Source organism: Perognathus longimembris, chromosome 22 (assembly GCF_023159225.1).
Source record: "Perognathus longimembris pacificus isolate PPM17 chromosome 22, ASM2315922v1, whole genome shotgun sequence".
NCBI classification, from domain to species: Eukaryota; Metazoa; Chordata; class Mammalia; order Rodentia; family Heteromyidae; genus Perognathus; species Perognathus longimembris.
Window position 1 is genome coordinate 969,136 of NC_063182.1, and position 16,202 is coordinate 985,337.

The 16,202-nt window shown below is 60.8% G+C and overlaps 1 protein-coding gene and 1 pseudogene across 1 annotated transcript in view; both read right to left on the reverse strand.

Moving 5' to 3' along the window:
* Positions 1–537: 537 nt before the first annotated feature.
* The window catches only part of Tcof1 (treacle ribosome biogenesis factor 1), a 33,249-nt gene continuing 17,584 nt past the window's right edge, over positions 538–16,202 (reverse strand). The window contains exons 12-25 of the mRNA XM_048331617.1: positions 16,029–16,160; positions 15,720–15,863; positions 15,450–15,620; positions 15,029–15,343; positions 12,705–12,809; positions 8,866–9,055; positions 7,379–7,500; positions 5,688–5,853; positions 4,961–5,043; positions 4,347–4,524; positions 3,018–3,569; positions 1,359–1,453; positions 1,129–1,181; positions 538–988 (exon numbers count right to left, since the gene is read on the reverse strand). Coding sequence (XP_048187574.1) covers positions 1,155–1,181; positions 1,359–1,453; positions 3,018–3,569; positions 4,347–4,524; positions 4,961–5,043; positions 5,688–5,853; positions 7,379–7,500; positions 8,866–9,055; positions 12,705–12,809; positions 15,029–15,343; positions 15,450–15,620; positions 15,720–15,863; positions 16,029–16,160 — 2,280 coding nt within the window. The 3' untranslated portion in view covers positions 538–988; positions 1,129–1,154. The remainder of the gene's footprint in view (positions 989–1,128; positions 1,182–1,358; positions 1,454–3,017; positions 3,570–4,346; positions 4,525–4,960; positions 5,044–5,687; positions 5,854–7,378; positions 7,501–8,865; positions 9,056–12,704; positions 12,810–15,028; positions 15,344–15,449; positions 15,621–15,719; positions 15,864–16,028; positions 16,161–16,202) is intronic.
* LOC125340230 lies at positions 1,810–1,909 on the reverse strand (annotated as a pseudogene).

A 16,202-nucleotide genomic window follows, 5' to 3' on the forward strand; every position in this document is an offset into this window, starting at 1 on the left:
ACACCAGCGATGGCGGAGTCTGCAGCGCTCACCCACCGTGTGCTCCGCGTTGCCACGTCCCGCCCACGCCCGTGCCACCTGGGGCGCCCCCGGCCCTCCGCCACCCACCTCCACAGCTCCTGGCCCACTCAAGGGCACCCCCGAAACTGCCTCCCAAGCCCCGCCCCTTTCTTATCTACCCCGGCACGTGGAGACCCACATCCTTCACCTCGCTTCGTCCTCGGGATGGCACCTCCCCACCACTCGCCCGGGGCGATCGGTCTCGAGCCACGGAGTCCTGAGAACTGCCGTGCTGGCGCCGGGTCAGGACGCCCCATAGCCGGCGTCCTATCACCTGAGCCGCCCCACTTCCGGGAAGCCTCTCAAACCCGTCTGCCTGGCTGGCTTCAAACTGCCATCCTCAGAGCTCAGCCTCCTGGGAAGCTGGGCTGGGTGTGAGCCCCCGCGCCTGGCTGAGGGACTCTCAAGACCGTCTCCAAGGGTCGCCAGACCGCCCTGCAAGGAGCCCGGGCGCACATCTCCCCAGTACCTTTCCCTTAAGGCTTTTACTTTATTAAAACCAAAGAAAACAAAACAGAACCAGAAAATCTGACAGCAAGAGGACAGAGCCTCCGTCGGGATCAGCCAGAAGCCCAGCGGCTCGGGATGGGCCAGAGCAGGCCCCACTGGGTCTGCAGAAAGACGAGTGTGGGTGTGAGTGTGTGAGTGTGTGGGGATCTCAAGGACTTCCGCATGTTGGCCTTGTAGAGGGAAAGGCAGGTGACTTAAAAAAATAGATATACTGTCCATGTCTACACGCAGCGTCTCACGCTGCGGGAGGGCCACCCCTCCCTGCGGGCCGGGCTCCCGCCGGCTCCCCGGCTTGGCCAGCACGGGGCCGAGGGCTCGCTGGCGTCCTGCGACGGAGAGGAGGGTGCGGGTCCAGTCCCAGTCCACGCCGGGCAGAGGGCAGAGGCCTGGAGATGGTCACCTCTCTGCGAAGATATCCCTGGGGAAGGAGACAACCGGATGTCAGATTTCCCGGCTCTTCTCCAACACTGAAGCGGGGCCCCCCGCTACCCACCCCATGGGGTCCTGCGGCTGCGGCAGCCCCGGCCTCCCGCGTGTTGGGAGCATCAGGAAGCCTACCTGCGCCCTGTGCCTGGCACACGCCTTCACACCGCCTGCTCTGCCGTCTTCTTCTGTAAGGAAAGTGCAGAGGCTCTTGTCCCCGTGGGTCCCTCCCAACCAGGGAGGCCTGGCGACTCCGCCCCACCTCCCCCACCCCACACCAAGACAGGGCCCGCGGGGGTCCGGAGGCTCTTGGCAGGGGGGGAGGCCCTCCCCCGGCTGGGGCAGACCCCTCAAGAGCTCCCTACCTTTTTCTTCTTTTTCTTCTGGAATGGTGCGTCAGGATCTTTGGTTATCTTTTTTGCTTTCTTCTTCTTCTCTTTTTTCTCCTTGTCTTTTTTTTCTGAGGGAATAAAGTAAGCTTTCTAAACAAAGATGAGTCAATTCCTCAGCCCCCGGGCTCTGAGGACTCGTTCCTCCCAGTGCTGGTCCCCAGCTCTCCTCACACCTGTGGGAGGCCATCAAAACAGGCTGTAGCTGGGCTACAACTCCTACTTTTTAGGGGCCAGCTTCACGATTCCTTTCTACCCAAGCAGCTTTCTTTCTTTCTTGGTCTTGGGGCTTGGGTGCTGTCCTTGGGCTCTTCTGGGTAAGGCTGGCGCTCAGTATCGCTTCCAGCTTTCCGCTGGTTAATGGTGGAGTTAACAGCCTGGGCTGGCTCTGAGCTGTGACTCTCAGATCGCAGCCTTCTTCTTTTACTTAAACACGGAACGCTTCACGAATTTGCGTGTCATCCTCGCGCAGGGGCCGTGCTAACCTCTGTATCGTTCCTATTTTGGTACATGTGCTGCCCAAGCAAGGACAGAGCTTACCCTTCTGCCTAACTAGGATTATAGGCATGAGCCACCGGCGCCTGGCTGTATTTTTCTTTACATTAGTCTCCCTACCCGCCCCCAAGTGGCGGGGACTGAACCCAGGGCCTCAAGCCTAAGAGACAAGTGCTCTACCACTGAGCCACAACTTTAGCCATTTCTTTGGCCGGAGAGAAGGAATGCTTGAGATACTCATACTACGTAGCCCTGGCTGTTCTAGAATTACTGATCCTTCTGCTTCAGTCTCCCAAGGGATGGGATTACAGGTGTCCCACCATGCCTAGAAAATCTGCTGACTTCTAAAGAGCTGGCGGCTCCTTAGGAGGCTGAAATGCATTCAAAGCCAGACTGGGCAGGGAAGCCCATGACTCTTTGTCACCAACGAAACCCCCAAAATGCCGGACGTGGCGCTGTGGCTCAAGTGGCAGAGTGCTTGCCTTGAGCAAAAGAAGCTCAGGGACTGAACCCAAGTCCCTGAGTTCAAGGCCCAGGGCAGGCGTGCACACACATGCTTGCATGCACACATGCACGTGTGCGCACACACACAGAACATCCACGTGTTTCCTCAGAGAGGACCGTGGGCGCCCAGGACGGTTCTGGGCACGCAGGGCGGTGGGCCCCGCGCTGAGGGAGGCTGCACGGCGCTCTGCAGCAGCGGGGCAGCGGGGGGCCCCAGGCTCCCCTGCCTCGGCCAGGGTGGAGGAGAGGGAAACGCCGCCGCTGCCGCCGGCTGGCTGGAGGCCGGGAAGCCCGCCGCGTGCAGGCGCTTAGGAGAAACAGGTGTAGGGAGAGGATGGGGCTTGCTCAGGGGCTCTGCTCCACGCGGCACCTGCACCGTGCGCTTGCCGCCCTGGGCGGCGGACAAGACACCTGGGCCCCGGGCCCTGGCCCAGAGTGGGTGCAACTGCTGCACCAGCTCCGGGGGGCAGGGCGCACAGTGTGGGGGGGCTGGGGGGGGCAGGGCGCACAGTGCAGGCCGGGCACCTGCAGTCCACTTCTGGCCTCCCTGGGACCCTAGACCACGCCCCGCGAGGCTCTCCGTGTGCGTGGGGCCCCGCCGCCCTCGGGGAGCACCAGGGCAGCCGCGTCACTTACTCTTACTGGATTTCTTCTTTCCTTTCTGGCTCTTGGCGCCGTTTTCCTCTCCGCCCTCGGCCTTCGCCATCCCCAGCTTCCCTCCGGGCTCGTCCTTGGCCCCGGGGGGGCCGGGAGGCCCCTTCCCCTTCTTCTCCTTCATGTCACCATTCCCCCGGTCCTTCTTTGATCGCCCTTTGGGAGTCCTGGAGGCCTTTTCTGGGGAGACGGCACCCTCCCCTCCTTCCCCAGCGGCCGCCTTCTTCTTCTTGCTCTTGGGGGGCCCGGCGGCTGGCTGGTCCCCCGACAGCTTCCGCTTCCGGCTCTTCTTGCCGCTGTCTCTGGTGGCGTCTGCGACCTTCTTCCTCTCTTGCTCCAGCAGCTGCGTCAGGACCTTCACCACCGACGCCTGCACCTGGGCCTCGCTCAGGGGCCAGGGCTGCCCCAGCAGGTGCTGGGCCAGACTGCTCTGCAGCGCCTGCGTGCAGGCCGCGCCCGCCGCGCCCGCCACGCCCACGGCTCCCTTCTTCTTGCGGGGCTTCGGAGGTGTGCCCGAGGCGGCCTCCTTCCTGCCTGTGGGGAGGTGTTGGGGTCAGAGCTGCGAGCGGAGGGGTGCCAGGGAGGGGCCTTCCTCTCACAGCAGCGCAGGGGGGAGTGAGGCCTCCCCGAACCCCAGGTTCAGAGCTCGTCCCGCGTCTTCACACCCAATGCCCCACTCAGGTTCCGGACGGACAAGAGTGCAGGATGTGAAGCGAGAGAGGCCTGCACCGCACAGGGAGAGGAGGAGGGACGGCGGCGGGCGGTCCTGGGACCAGGAGGCCGGGTGGGGGGGCTGTGTACTGCTCGGGTGGGCTTCGCCTTGCGAGGCCCCCCGTTACCAACCACAGACCCTCAGCTCATCGCCTTGGGTGCACGGCGGGCCCTCGGGGCTCCTGGCAGCCTAGGAAGCCCTGGGGCGCATGGGGGGTGGGGTGGGGGGGTGCGGGTGCGGGGCACGCACGTGGTCTCTGACTAAGCAGGTTTACCGCCTGCCAGAGTGACTTCTGGTGCTGCCTTTGTTTAGAATTTTCCACGCCTCTGCTTGCCTTTGATAATTGTGCGCTGGCTACACGTGTAAAAAAAAAACCTTCCACAGCCCCCTCTAAAGCGTCTCCCTGTCACACCCGCCTCTCAGGGAAGAAGCAAGTGAGCAGTGCTGGCCACCGCCCCTCGGCTTCCCGAGGCTGCTGGTGGAGACCCAGGGGCACCCGTGCTTACTGCCCAAGGCCGGGACGCGTCGTCTGGATGCACCCATGGCGGCCGGACGCAGCGGCCGGGGCCTGGTCCCGCGTTCTGCTGCCCCTGACTCACCTCTCTTGGGGGACACGGGGCCTGCTGTGTGTTGGGGCTCTGCTCCCGGCCTCCCGTCTGGGTCGTCTCTGGCCGGAGCAGAGGGCACCGCGGGACTGGAGTGTGGCTCGCCAGTGGCCTTGGGAGCCTGGGAATTGGCCAGGGTCAGCCCAGGACTCACATAACCTGAGAGGAGAGACTGAAGAAGCCCAGTGTGAAAGAGGTCGTGAGCCCACCCAGCCGGGGTGCACGCGCGCACACACACACACACACACACACACCCCACGGCCTGCTGCGAGGAAGGCAGCCCAGAACCCCCGGTCAAGCTGGCCCCGTCCACACAGAGCCTGGCGGCACTGACACCCAGAGAGGGGCTGAGCCCTGCAAATGCGCCTCCTCCACTATTTTAATGAGTCCTTATTTTAGGCACATCTGAAAAGGAAATTTCTCATTACTGATGCAAATGGAAAATCACCACCGTCGGGAGTAGCCTTACAAGAGCTCCGTGAAGGCGCTCGAGTTAGTTTGGGCATGAGCGAGCGTCAAGGTGATGCTTTCCGCAGACCGGAGGGCAAGGTGGCTCCGTGGAGCCGGGGGAGAGAGTCCCGACACCTCAGGTGGAGGACGCCAGTTACCTGGGAAGGTGCCACCATCTCGTCCTCGCTGGAGTCGGATGTGGTCTCCTCCACCACAGTCTCCCTCCGGGACAGGGCTGAACCTAGCAGAGAAGCAAAGGCCTGCTGTTGGGAGTCCCGGAGGTCCTGTCAGCCGGCAGGGAGAGCTGCGGAGGGCTCTCCCCGTCTCTGCCCCATCAACACTAGCCACGGCATTCAGAAGATGCTCAAACGCCACAGGTTTCGTTGCTTTTCCCGGTGCCAGTCCTGGGGCTGGAAATCGGCCTGGGTGCTATCCGTCACCTTTTGTACTCCATGCTAGTGTTCTACCGCTTGAGCCCAGCTCCACCTATAGCTTTTTTGGTGGTTAATTGGAGAAACGAGTCTCATGCACTTTCCTGCCTCGGCCGGCTTTGAACCATGATGTTCAGAGCTTAAAGCTGCTGAGGAGCAAGAATGACAGGCATGAGCCTCAGGGGCCTGGCAGCAAGCTCCTGGTTGCTTTGAAGAGGGGAACTGATTCTGGGGACTTGGAGGATTCAACCAAGGGAGCCAAATATCCACAGAGCCGCGAGCGGCTCAACGGCCGAGTCCCTGGGATGAGCTTCCTCAGGGAGCTGGGCGGGTGAGCGGCGGCGTGGCCAAGTCCTCCCACCAAGCTGGGAGACAGGGCTGCAATCGGAGCTCCCCCCAGCCCGCACCCGAGGCTCTCCTCCCCCCGGGCCACGCGGCCGCCGGGGCTCCTTACCGTCCCGCTGGCCCTCCGAAGAGGTGCTGCTGCTGTCATCGCTGTCGCCTGAGCTGTCAGGGGCCTTGGCTTTGGAGTGGCCCACGGGAAGCTTGGGTGTTCTGCACTTGCTGCTCACTCGGGCCTGGACAGGGGTGCTCTGGGGAGGCGCCACGGCATTACCAACCTAAATTGGCAAACGAGGGCGAGGGCGTCAGAGAGAGAGGGGCCCGGCGCTGGCTGGCACAGGGGTGCCAGCCCCGCGCAAGCTCCATGCACAGAGCCTCCCTCGGTGACCTTCTGGAGCTCCTTCCCGCACACGGAGGGCGGAGAGCCAAGGGGAAGGAGAGCCAAGGGCTGGAACGGAAGCCCAGCCACAGCCCGGAGCAGGGCTGGGCGAGCGGGGCTCCCAGCCCTTGACGACTGGGCCCAGGTGGGAGGCTGAGCCTCACCGGCCTTCTGGGTGAGGCCCCTGAGGCCTGTGACAGCAGGAGGGACACCAAGCTCTTCCTCCTCCCCTGTGGACAGCGACTGGCAACCCTGAGACCTGCGGAACCTTCACAGGCTGCGTACACCCTGCCTGGGAGCCCTCCAAGGGCAGCCTCGCCCCTTGGGTGTGGACCTGAGACAGGATTCGGGTGGCCAGCAGGGAGGTCACCTCCCTTGGGGGTGTGAACTCCCACCCTCGGGTCTCGGTGCCTTCCAACTCCCCAGAGGCCACACAAGGAACCTGGATGAACTTTGCCAAGAGCCTCCCATAGCCCTTCCGCCACCTGCCTGGCTCTGCCCCTCCCTGCCTCATCTTCACCCCGCCCATCACCACCTGGCCCCGCCCCTCCCTGCTTTATCCTCGCCCCGCCCATCACCACCTGGCTCCGCCCCTCCCTGCCTCATCCTCACCCCACTTGGTCCCCTGGGGTCCTGGTATTGCTGGCTTCCCTGGCCCTCCTTCTCAGAGCAGGTCACCCCGCTTCTTCTCTGCTGACTTCCTTCTCGGCACCTCGCAGCTGGTGAGGGCCTGCGCCTCCCTGCCTTGCTCCCCCACAGCCCCGGCGCCTGGGGGGCACGTGCCACTTCTGGGTGGGTACAGTGCCATGATCGGCAAAGCCACTCAGCACCCCCTGCCCCTCACAGGGGCTCCTCCCCTTCTAGGGGGAGGGAGGACAGACACAGAAGGCAGAGAGAATGGACTAGGGCCAGGACCTGGGCGCCGTGACCTTGCCCAATCCTGACCAAGCCTTGGGTGGAGTGCGTGCTCAGTCATGCCCAGGCGGGCTTCCAACCCCGACCCTCTGAGCTTGCTCTTCTGAGTAGCTAGAACTACAGGTGCGGGCCACCAGCTGTGTTCACTGTACTAACAGATTTAGATTTAATAGATTTATTAGATCTATTAGATTTAGAAGGGCCAAAAAAAGGAGTGCCAATAGGGGAGTTGGGAAGAACACGCTCTGAACGCTACAACAGGGCACCTGCGGCCTCCGGCACCGCCCAGCCACAGCCCAGCAAGCACCCCGAAAGAGCGGATGGGAGGGGAGTCCCACAGCGCGGCAGGCTCCGGTGGGGGGCTCCCGACCGGGTCGGGGTGGCCTGGGAGCCTGGCATCAGGGTGGCAGCCCGAAGCCCACAGGGACGGCCCCTGGCTGGCACCGCCTGTCCCTGCGGCAGGAGGCAGCGACCACGGCGCCCCTCCCTCGCACCTGCCCTGTCGGTACCTGCGCGGCGGCCGCCTCCTGCTTCTTGCCCTTGGGTACCCAACTGGATTCCTCGCTGCTGCCAACTCTGGGGGCTCCCCTCGTGGGGGCAGCAGGCACAGGCGCCCCCTTGGCTCTAACAGCTGAAAGGAGGAGAGGAGCACATCAAGAGGCAGAAGCTACCTGGTCCCCCGGCTTGGTGTTACGCCAGGGGCCTGGCGCGGCGCCCAGGGGTCACGCAGGGGAGCCCCCGGGGAGATGTCAGGGCACCCAATGGCCGCGGGGCAGTGACCCCAGGTTTTCTCAGCCCAGCAGGCCCGTACTTCTGAGCCACAGGCCAGGCCCTGGAGCCACACTCCTTTCGCTTCAGAAAGCCTCTGAGAACCAGCAGGGAGCGGTGCCAGGTGTGGACATGGCTGTAAAGACCCTTCGGGTCTCCAGCGCAGAGCTGGCCAGCCGAGCGATGGCACTACTTTGCAGCCAGCAGGAATCGCACCTCAAAGACGTAACAAGAATCCCCCAGCGTCCTCGTGCACAGGCTCAATGGTGCTCAAGACACCGGCTGATGAGCACAGGACCATCTCACTGTAACAACACCCAAGTGGCTCCCGTGGTTCAGTTAAAGGCAGTGAGTGTCAATGTCAGCAGTACTGTACCGAGGAGAGACATCCTTTCTTCCTTCCTTTTGTCATGGGACTTGAACTCAGGGTCTGGGTGCTGTCCCTGAGGTATTTTTACTTGGCTCAAGGCTAGTGCTTTACCACTTGAGGTACAGTGCCAGTGCCACTTCCTGTTTTCTGGTTGTTAATTGGAGATGAGTCTCATGGCCTTTCCTGCCTGGGCTGGCTTTGAACCGTGATCCTCAGATCTCATTCTCTGGAGTAGCTGGGATTATAGGCACGAGCCACCAGTGCCCAGCCACTTCCCAACAACACCAAGCACTATTTCATGAATAATGTGTCATAACAAGAACAACAGCAATATCAACCACTTTCTGCTACCATTGATAAAGTAAGATTGTGAGAATCCTCTCCCCCCCCTTCCTGAAGTACTGTTTTAAAATCAGGGTCTTGCACTTGCTTGGCTGGTGCTTTACCACTTGAGCCATGCAGCCAGTCCTGGTTTTTGGAAAGAAGTTGGCTCTGAACCATGATCTTCCAGACCACAGAAGCTAGGATTGATTGGAGGCACGAGCCACTGGTGCCTGACTTGGTTCTCGTGCTCGGATCAGCCTGGTTCTCTTCACATGCCACTGGCACGGCCTGCCCTTGCCAGCTGTTACAGTGCCCTTCCTTACACCCTAGGGTCCGAGTCCCTGCAGCTTCTAGGCATGGTGCTGGCCTCCGCCACGAGTCCTCCAGCGCAAGGCCTCCACCAGCCCCCATCAGGACCGGAGGCCGCTGCCCAGGCCGGGCCCCACGCCCCTGGACACTCGCTGCAGTCCTGTCCTCACTGGCCTCGCGTCCCTGCGGAGCCTGACAGCGCGGCAGGGCTGCAACCCGGCTCACCAGGAGTGGAGGACTGGGTGGCGGGGATCACACTCGCATCGTCCTCGCTCTCGGAGGAAGAACATTCGGTGCTGCTGTCCGAGGCCTGGGCCTTCCTTGGGGTGCTTGCGGCCCGGGATTGTGTGGGGGTAGCAGCTGGGCCAGCTGGACTACGATTAGGGTCGACAAAAATCAGAGGGGGTTTAATCACCTTGAAAAACAAAAACAAAACACCCCTCAGTGATTACAGGCTTGGCTCAAAGAAGGGAAGTAGGCGGGGGGAGCTCAGGAACACCTCGTGTCCAGGGCTCCCCCTCCCCTCTGCCCCTGGTACCTGCCAAGCTCTAGCACACCACCTCAGTTCCCAGAAGCCCAACCGACGCCCCCAAGAGGCCCTTGAGAGCAGCAGGGCCATCTCCACTGTGGAGACAGTGACAAAGCCACCGACAGGCCCGGGGAGAAGGGAGGGGCGCCATGGCCACGCGGCCCTCTAGAAGCAAAGCCGGGACCAGAACCTGACCTCGCTTCTCTTTCCTCTGGCTGATGTTAGAGAGGGCCACCGGCGGAGTGGCCCGCAGTGGCACTGACCCACTGCCTTCCACATGAGCAAACAGGCCCGGCCCCGGCCCGGGAGGCGGGGAAGAACCCGTACATTTAGACTCGAGGGATCAACAAAGGATACCGCACGTGACCCTTATATGGACTCCTATTTAAATACATTAGATATAAAAACAGCACCCCTGAGATAGCTGGAGAAATAAGACTGCCTGCTGTAGGCCAATTTTTTAGATGTGATATTGTATTGTGTCTATGCTTAAAACTTAAAAACAACAACTAAAGAGTCCTTACTATTCTGGGTCAAGGTGCAAAGTGCCATCTTGGTGGATGAAGTGGAAGGTCTAAGGCCAGCTTCAAAGCAGTGGGGGCATGTAGTGACAGTAGGCTGGGGACGGGATGGGTCCTGTACGTGATCTGTTTTTGTCTCTTAAGATCGGGTCTCTACGGAGCGCAGACGGGCCTCACGTGTGTGAGCCTGCCACCATCACCTCGCCCTTGGGGGTGCTTTGTAATTCCCAATTCTTACTGGCAAGAGAAAAAGCGAGTAGCATCAGTAGCTCCTTACCACTGGCCAAGGCCATCAGGCCAGGGAGCCCTCCGTCCAGAACGGAACACCACGCGCCAGGGGACTACAGGACGTAGTCCTGCTCAGTCCTTCTCGAGTCCCCCAGCTAACGAGACCCAGGCGTCGTCACCGAGCCCGGGAGCTCAACCCTCAAACGCCAGCGCTGGCCGCTAGTCTGCTCGCGGCCTGGCCGGTGGGGGGACGGGGCTGGAGAGGCTGCTAAGAAGCTGCAGGCAGTGCAGTCAGGGCTGGGTCTCCTGGGTACCCGTCACCACAGGGGCTATGGAAGGAGGGGTAAAGCCATGAAGCAAAGCAGAACGCTACCCATTTGGGGGTGGGGGTGGAGGATCTGTTGGGCTTAGGCCCTTCCTACCCCTGCCAAACAGCCTCCCCCGCGGCCGCTCTGATCTGCCACTTCCAGAGCCTTTCTTCCCACGTGAAGAGAAGGAGAAGGATGGAAAGTGGGAGAAGGCTTGCGGTGGAGGGAGGGGATCTATATATATGTGAGAAGACAGAGGAACAGATTGTCGGGGACCGAGAGAGGCAGTGAGCCCACTGAGGCAAACAATAGTCTCAGGATGTTAAAAGCAGCTCCGCACCAGCCTCCGCCTAGTTCCACCTGCCCACGCCACCCCATCCAGCCACGGGGCAGTAGCAGGGAGCTGGTGCAGGGGCCTGGATGCTGAGCGGGCGGGGGCGGGGAGGGAGGGACTGCGGGCTGTGGCCCCGCCTCTCTCATGACTGCTTTGTGGGGAAGCCCTCCAAGGCCGGGAGCCTCCATTTCCCAGCTCTTGGAGGGGCCCCCAGTGATGGCTCCCGGACCTGCCGGAGGGCCGCGGAGGGAGATCCACGACACCCCTGCCGTCCGCATAACCACACCCGGGTGTCTGGGCAGTGCCTGCTGGCAGCCGGGCTCTTTCTAGCAAGCTGGGTGGTGTTCAGGGTGCTGCAGGGCCTGGCTGTTTACTGTTTCTCTCTTCTCTCAGATGCAGTCTCAAACTGGGAGGGCAGGAACCCATGCTTTTTGTTTGTGCAATGATATAAAGAGCCTTTAAAGTCATTAAAAGCTGTGCATTTGTGGCTCCCGACAGACGTGTGAAACGCGGTGATGTGTGTAGGCATGGTAATCTGGTACCCACTCCAGGTTGTAAGGACTCTGGCCCGACTACGGGCTGTGGATTAGAGCCAGTTTCCATCCATGCTCTCTCCCACTTGTGGGCTAACAATGAGGAAGACGGCACAGGAGGGTGGAAACCCCAGGCCGGCCTGGGCCACACAGTGACAGAAGTTTTGCCAGTAGAGAAATGCTGATCACAGTTAGGGAGGTGGGGGCTGAGGAGTAAAACTCCTGCAGTTGGAAGAGGCCACAGTCCCAAGCTGTACCCCTCTTCTCTGAACCCCGCCCCGGGGAACGCTAGCTGCTGGCTTTTTCCCCTACTTTAAAACAAAGAACCATTTTTTAATAGGGACTTCAGTACTAGTGTACCAGTTCACTGGTGCAGCTGAAGCACGATGCTCATTTTAGGAGTTAGCCCACCCCACAGGGAATGGAGCAGGTCCCTTCCTCCCAGCTGTGCGGAGCGCTCGAGAAGGCGCCGCAGAGGATTTCACAGAGAGCAGAAGGGCAGGCTAACCCCGGAGAGGGGAGGCCAGGGCGACAAGGCAGGGATGGGCGCGTGTGTCCCGGGTTCAAACAGATGCCAGGGCGGAACTCTCACCTTCCGAGCCTCTCCCCCCCTCAGAACAAGAACAAAAGGATGTTCCCACAGGACTCTCGTGGGCTCAGCGCAGCCCGGCACCCAGGGAGGGTGTTCATCCTCCTCGGCACCGCGCGCACCAGCCCTGGGCACAACCGCCGCACGGGAGCGGCTTGATGGACCGGCAAGAACGGCGCACACACTGTGGAGGGGATGGGAAAGACCCCACACGCGTGGGGACACAGGAGGCCAGCACCATGTGGAGGCCGAGGCTGAGGGGGCTGCCGTTACTAGAAAGGCCTGCGCTCACCCACAGTGCACCCCACACCAGAGTCGGGCCTCTGAAGGTCCTTAGGGACCCAGCTTAGCCAGAACTAGGAGGGCAGTAAAACCTCTGGGGTGCCTCAGATACTCAGGCACAATCAGGCAAGACCCACAGTGAAGCCTCTTTTTTTTTGGCCAGTCCTGGGGCTTGGACTCAGGGCCTGAGCACTGTCCCTGGCTTCTTTTTGCTCAAGGCTAGCACTCTGCCACTTGAGCCACAGCGCCGCTTCTGGCCGTTTTCTGTATATGTGGTGCTGGGGAATCGAACCCAGGGCCTCACATATACGAGGCAAGCACTCTTACCACTAGGCCATATCCCCAGCCCCATAGTGAAGCCTCTTGAGCCCCAAGAGGACACAGGCAGTCTCAGGGATCCAGGAACAGTGTGTGTGCTTTCTCAGCATGTCACACACCGAGCTCCAGCCTGACCTTTAGACAACAGGCACTCCTGTCAGGTGCTGGCAGGGAAAGGACCTGAGGTGCTTGACTTGAGCAAATCAACACCGCAGCGGCGCTGCTTGACCGCACAGACACCCCAGTGTGGAGGAGCCGGGATACGGAGCTGAGTGTGACCCCGCCTCAGCAGGCAACTACGCAGACCGGGGTGTCCAGAGAGGAAAGAGCTCCCGAATTTGTGAAATGCTGTCTTGAATGTGTTGATTCCTTGGAGGGAGATCTGCCCTCTCCAGGAGCCCCTAGCTGGGCTCTCGGCTCACCTGGCTGCAAGGCAGCTCGTCATCACTGCTGTCTGAGGAGTCTTCTGTGTCCTGTGGGGGAGCTGGGGTCAGGGCCTTGCTTTTGGTGGTGTTGGAAGTAGCATCCTGCAGAGAAGACAAGGTGAACAGAACTCGGTGGGGGAGTTAGCTGAGGAAGTACAACCCGTGTGCAGTTGCTGCCTAGCATGCCCACAGCCAGTGGAAACCCCCCCCCCCAACTCGGCTTTCTGATGCTCATCTGTACCTGTCATTTCTGCTTAAAAATGGGAATGTGGCTTAGCGTAGAGTGCTTGCCTAGCATGCATGAAGCCCTGAGTTCGATTCCTCAGCACCACATACAAAGAAAAAGTTGGAAGTGGGGCTGTGGCTCAAGTGGTAGAGTGCTAGCCTTGAGCAAAAAGGAGCCAGGGACAGTGCTCAGGCCTTGAGTTCAGAACAGCCCAGGACTGGCAAAAAAAAAAAAAAAAAAAGATTCTTTCCTTTTTTTTTGTGGTACCAGAGTTTTAACTCGGGGCTCTGTGCTTGCTAGGTAGACATTCTACTGCTGAGCCATACTTGTAGCCTTTAGAGTGGTGACTGTGTTTGATAGGGCCTCACTTCCTGCCCAGGAATGCCCTTGAACTCTGACCGTGCAATTGCAGCTGGGAAACAGGCATGCGCTACCACACCAGCTCATTTCATTAGGACGGAGTGGCACAGACTCTTCTGCCCGGACTGGCCTGGTTCCAGCTTCCCAAGAAGTTGGGATGACAGGGACACGCCACTGTGCCCACTTGCTGGCTCGGAAGGGGCCTTGCAAACCTCTCTACTCTGACATGCTCCCAAGCAGCCAGGGCTCTAGGTGCGAGCCACCTGCCAGACTCATTTCCTAATTGGCGAGTGTGTCTGTCTATGCTGGTCTGGGGCTTCAACCACAGCTCCACTCTGGCCTTTTGGATTACTGGAGATAACAGTTTCAGGCTTCAAATTATGATCCTCAGATTTCAGCCTCCTCAGCAGCCATGATTACAGGCACAAGCATATGGCTTCATTTTCTTATTTTTAAATAGAGCAACTGTAGTGCACACTGTTGGCTGACCCCGAACAACCCTGCCCTGCAATCTTCCTTCCTTCCATACCCCCGAATCTGTTCTGGTGTCCCTCACCGAGGCTCTGGAGAGGGCAGGGAATCCCAGCCCGAGTTCTGCTTTAAGGAGGTGCTACAGTCCTATGGTTACCCAAAGCCGGAGCCAAGAGATACCACGCTGCCGAAGCAACGGCCTCTGCGGCAGCCTCGCTGTGGGCTTGGAACTCTGCTCTGCCCACCCGTACCCTTCGCGCTGCAGTGCTTGCCGACACAGTGCCTCACTGAAATCTTAACAGAAGCTGTCCGGATGGAGCCCAGGGCTTCATGTGCAGCCGGCGGGATGCAGCCTGTGCTGACCGCTGCCTGCCCACGAGTCTCCACCCGGGTCCTGTGCACAGTCTTCCTTCCATCTCAGCCTTACCACGGAGCTGCACCCCCACCCTGTCTCCATTCTCAGTGCTTACATTTATGTAGGAAGAAAACAGAAGAAACTGAAGAGGGGGCGGAGTTTGGGGTGGGGTGGGGACTCTGGCTTCCTTTAGAAAGATCTAGAGCTGGAGCCACGATCAACCTATGGAACACCTCCATCTAGTAAGTACCAGGCTCTGAGTTCAGAGCCCAGTACACAAACAAAGCAAAAAGAAACGGAAGGACGTGGTTCTCTAAGATCTCGCATGGCTGGAACAAAGGCACCGTCCGCCACAGTTGCCGTAGCAGCCGCCGCCTTCTGCGGTCTCTGCTGGCACTGAAGCCTAACGCCTCCTGTCACGTATCACCACCTCCATTACATGCTCCAGCTCAACTGGAGGTGTCACCCTACATTTCTGGACATAGCCAGCTCTGCTGCCGGCTGTGGCAGGAGAGGAAAGCTTCTCAGGAAAGAGCTCCTCCTTCCCCCCACAACCCCCCGGGAGCACCCACCTCCGTGAGGCCCAGAGAAAGGTCCCCACCTCCCCACGGACTGTGGTCCCTGCACGCATGGGGGTCCCAGATTTCTTATTCTAACAGGAGCAACGTTGGAGGGTATGCCTGAGGTTGGCGAGAGCTGGCCTTGACTGCATGGGGCAGCTCTGTCCCAGCTCTGAGAACCTGCTGGTTATGGGGTGCTAAGGATGTCCTTTATCAGGCTAGCTGAAGGGGCTACAAGTCCTACCTAGGAGACAAGGAAGCCACAATCTCCAACTGAGCTTCCTTCCCATCTGGTCTTACAGTCAACATTCAGCTAACACGTAGGCTGCTGGGGGCTCCAAGGCCTCACCTGGACTGGGGTCACAGCGGCTGGCGCCTCCTCCTCACTGTCTGACGCCTCGCTGCTGCTCTCCGAGTCTTCCTCTCGCTTCCCAGCTGGGGCCCGGGCGGCCGCAGGCCCCGTCTTCCCAGCGGGTGCTGGGGGGGCTTTCTTGGGGGACTCTTTAGCGGGTGCTGGGGGGGCTTTCTTGGGGGACTCTTTAGCGGGTGCTGGGGGGGCTTTCTTGGAGGACTCTTTAGCGGGTGCTGGGGGGGCTTTCTTGGAGGACTCTTTAGCAGGAGCTGAGGTAGCGCGGACGGAAGCCGTCTTAGCGGAGGGCTTTGTCTGCGGTGAAAATGAGAAAGTGGGCAGAGCTGGAAGGTGGGTATCAACAGCCGGAAAAGCCGGGCCCCACGCAATGAGGACACACTTAGGGCTCTCCCGGGGCTACCTGGGCGGGCGCCACCTCCTCCCCGCTGTCTGACGCCTCGCTGCTGCTGTTCGAGTCCTCCTCTCGCTTCCCAGCTAGGGCCCGGGCGGCCGCAGGCCCCGTCTTCCCAGGGGGTGCCTTGGCAGGGACTGAGACGGTGCTGACCGCAGCCGTCTTGGTTGAGGGCTTTGTCTGCAGTGAAACGAATGACAGGCAGGCGCTGGAGGGTGAGCATGTAGGGTCAGAGCCAGGAGCGGGGGTCCACCCAGTGGGGGGCGCAGGGAGCACTACCGGGGCAGGTGCTGCCTCCTCCTCGCTGTCGGACGTCTCGCTGCTGCTGTCCGAGTCCTCTTTTCCCCCCACAGTCGACCCCTTCTGTGCTGGGGCCCTTGCGGTGACGGCACTGCTCGGAGGGGCTCTGGCGGGAGGCTTTTCCTGCAACGGGAGGGGTGAAGGCACTGGAGGAGGGGGGACGGCAGGGCTTCTGGAGGAAGCTCCCACGCGGGCCGTGCAGGGTGTGGTGGCTGACCCCAGGCTGCTCTGCCCGCACAGAGCCTGGCCCAGGCTCCATCACCCTAGGGGGCCCCTCCGCCCGCTTACCTTGGATGGGGTGACCTGTCTTGCTTGGGCAACTGCAGTGGCCACCTTGCCAGGCGCTGCTCCCTTGATCGAAGGAGCCTTTGTGGAAGCCGGGCTGGCTCTGGCCTCAGAGGCGTTCCTCGAGGGCCTGGCCTAGAGGGAGAGGAGGGAACAGAGACGAGAGCAAGGGGTCGG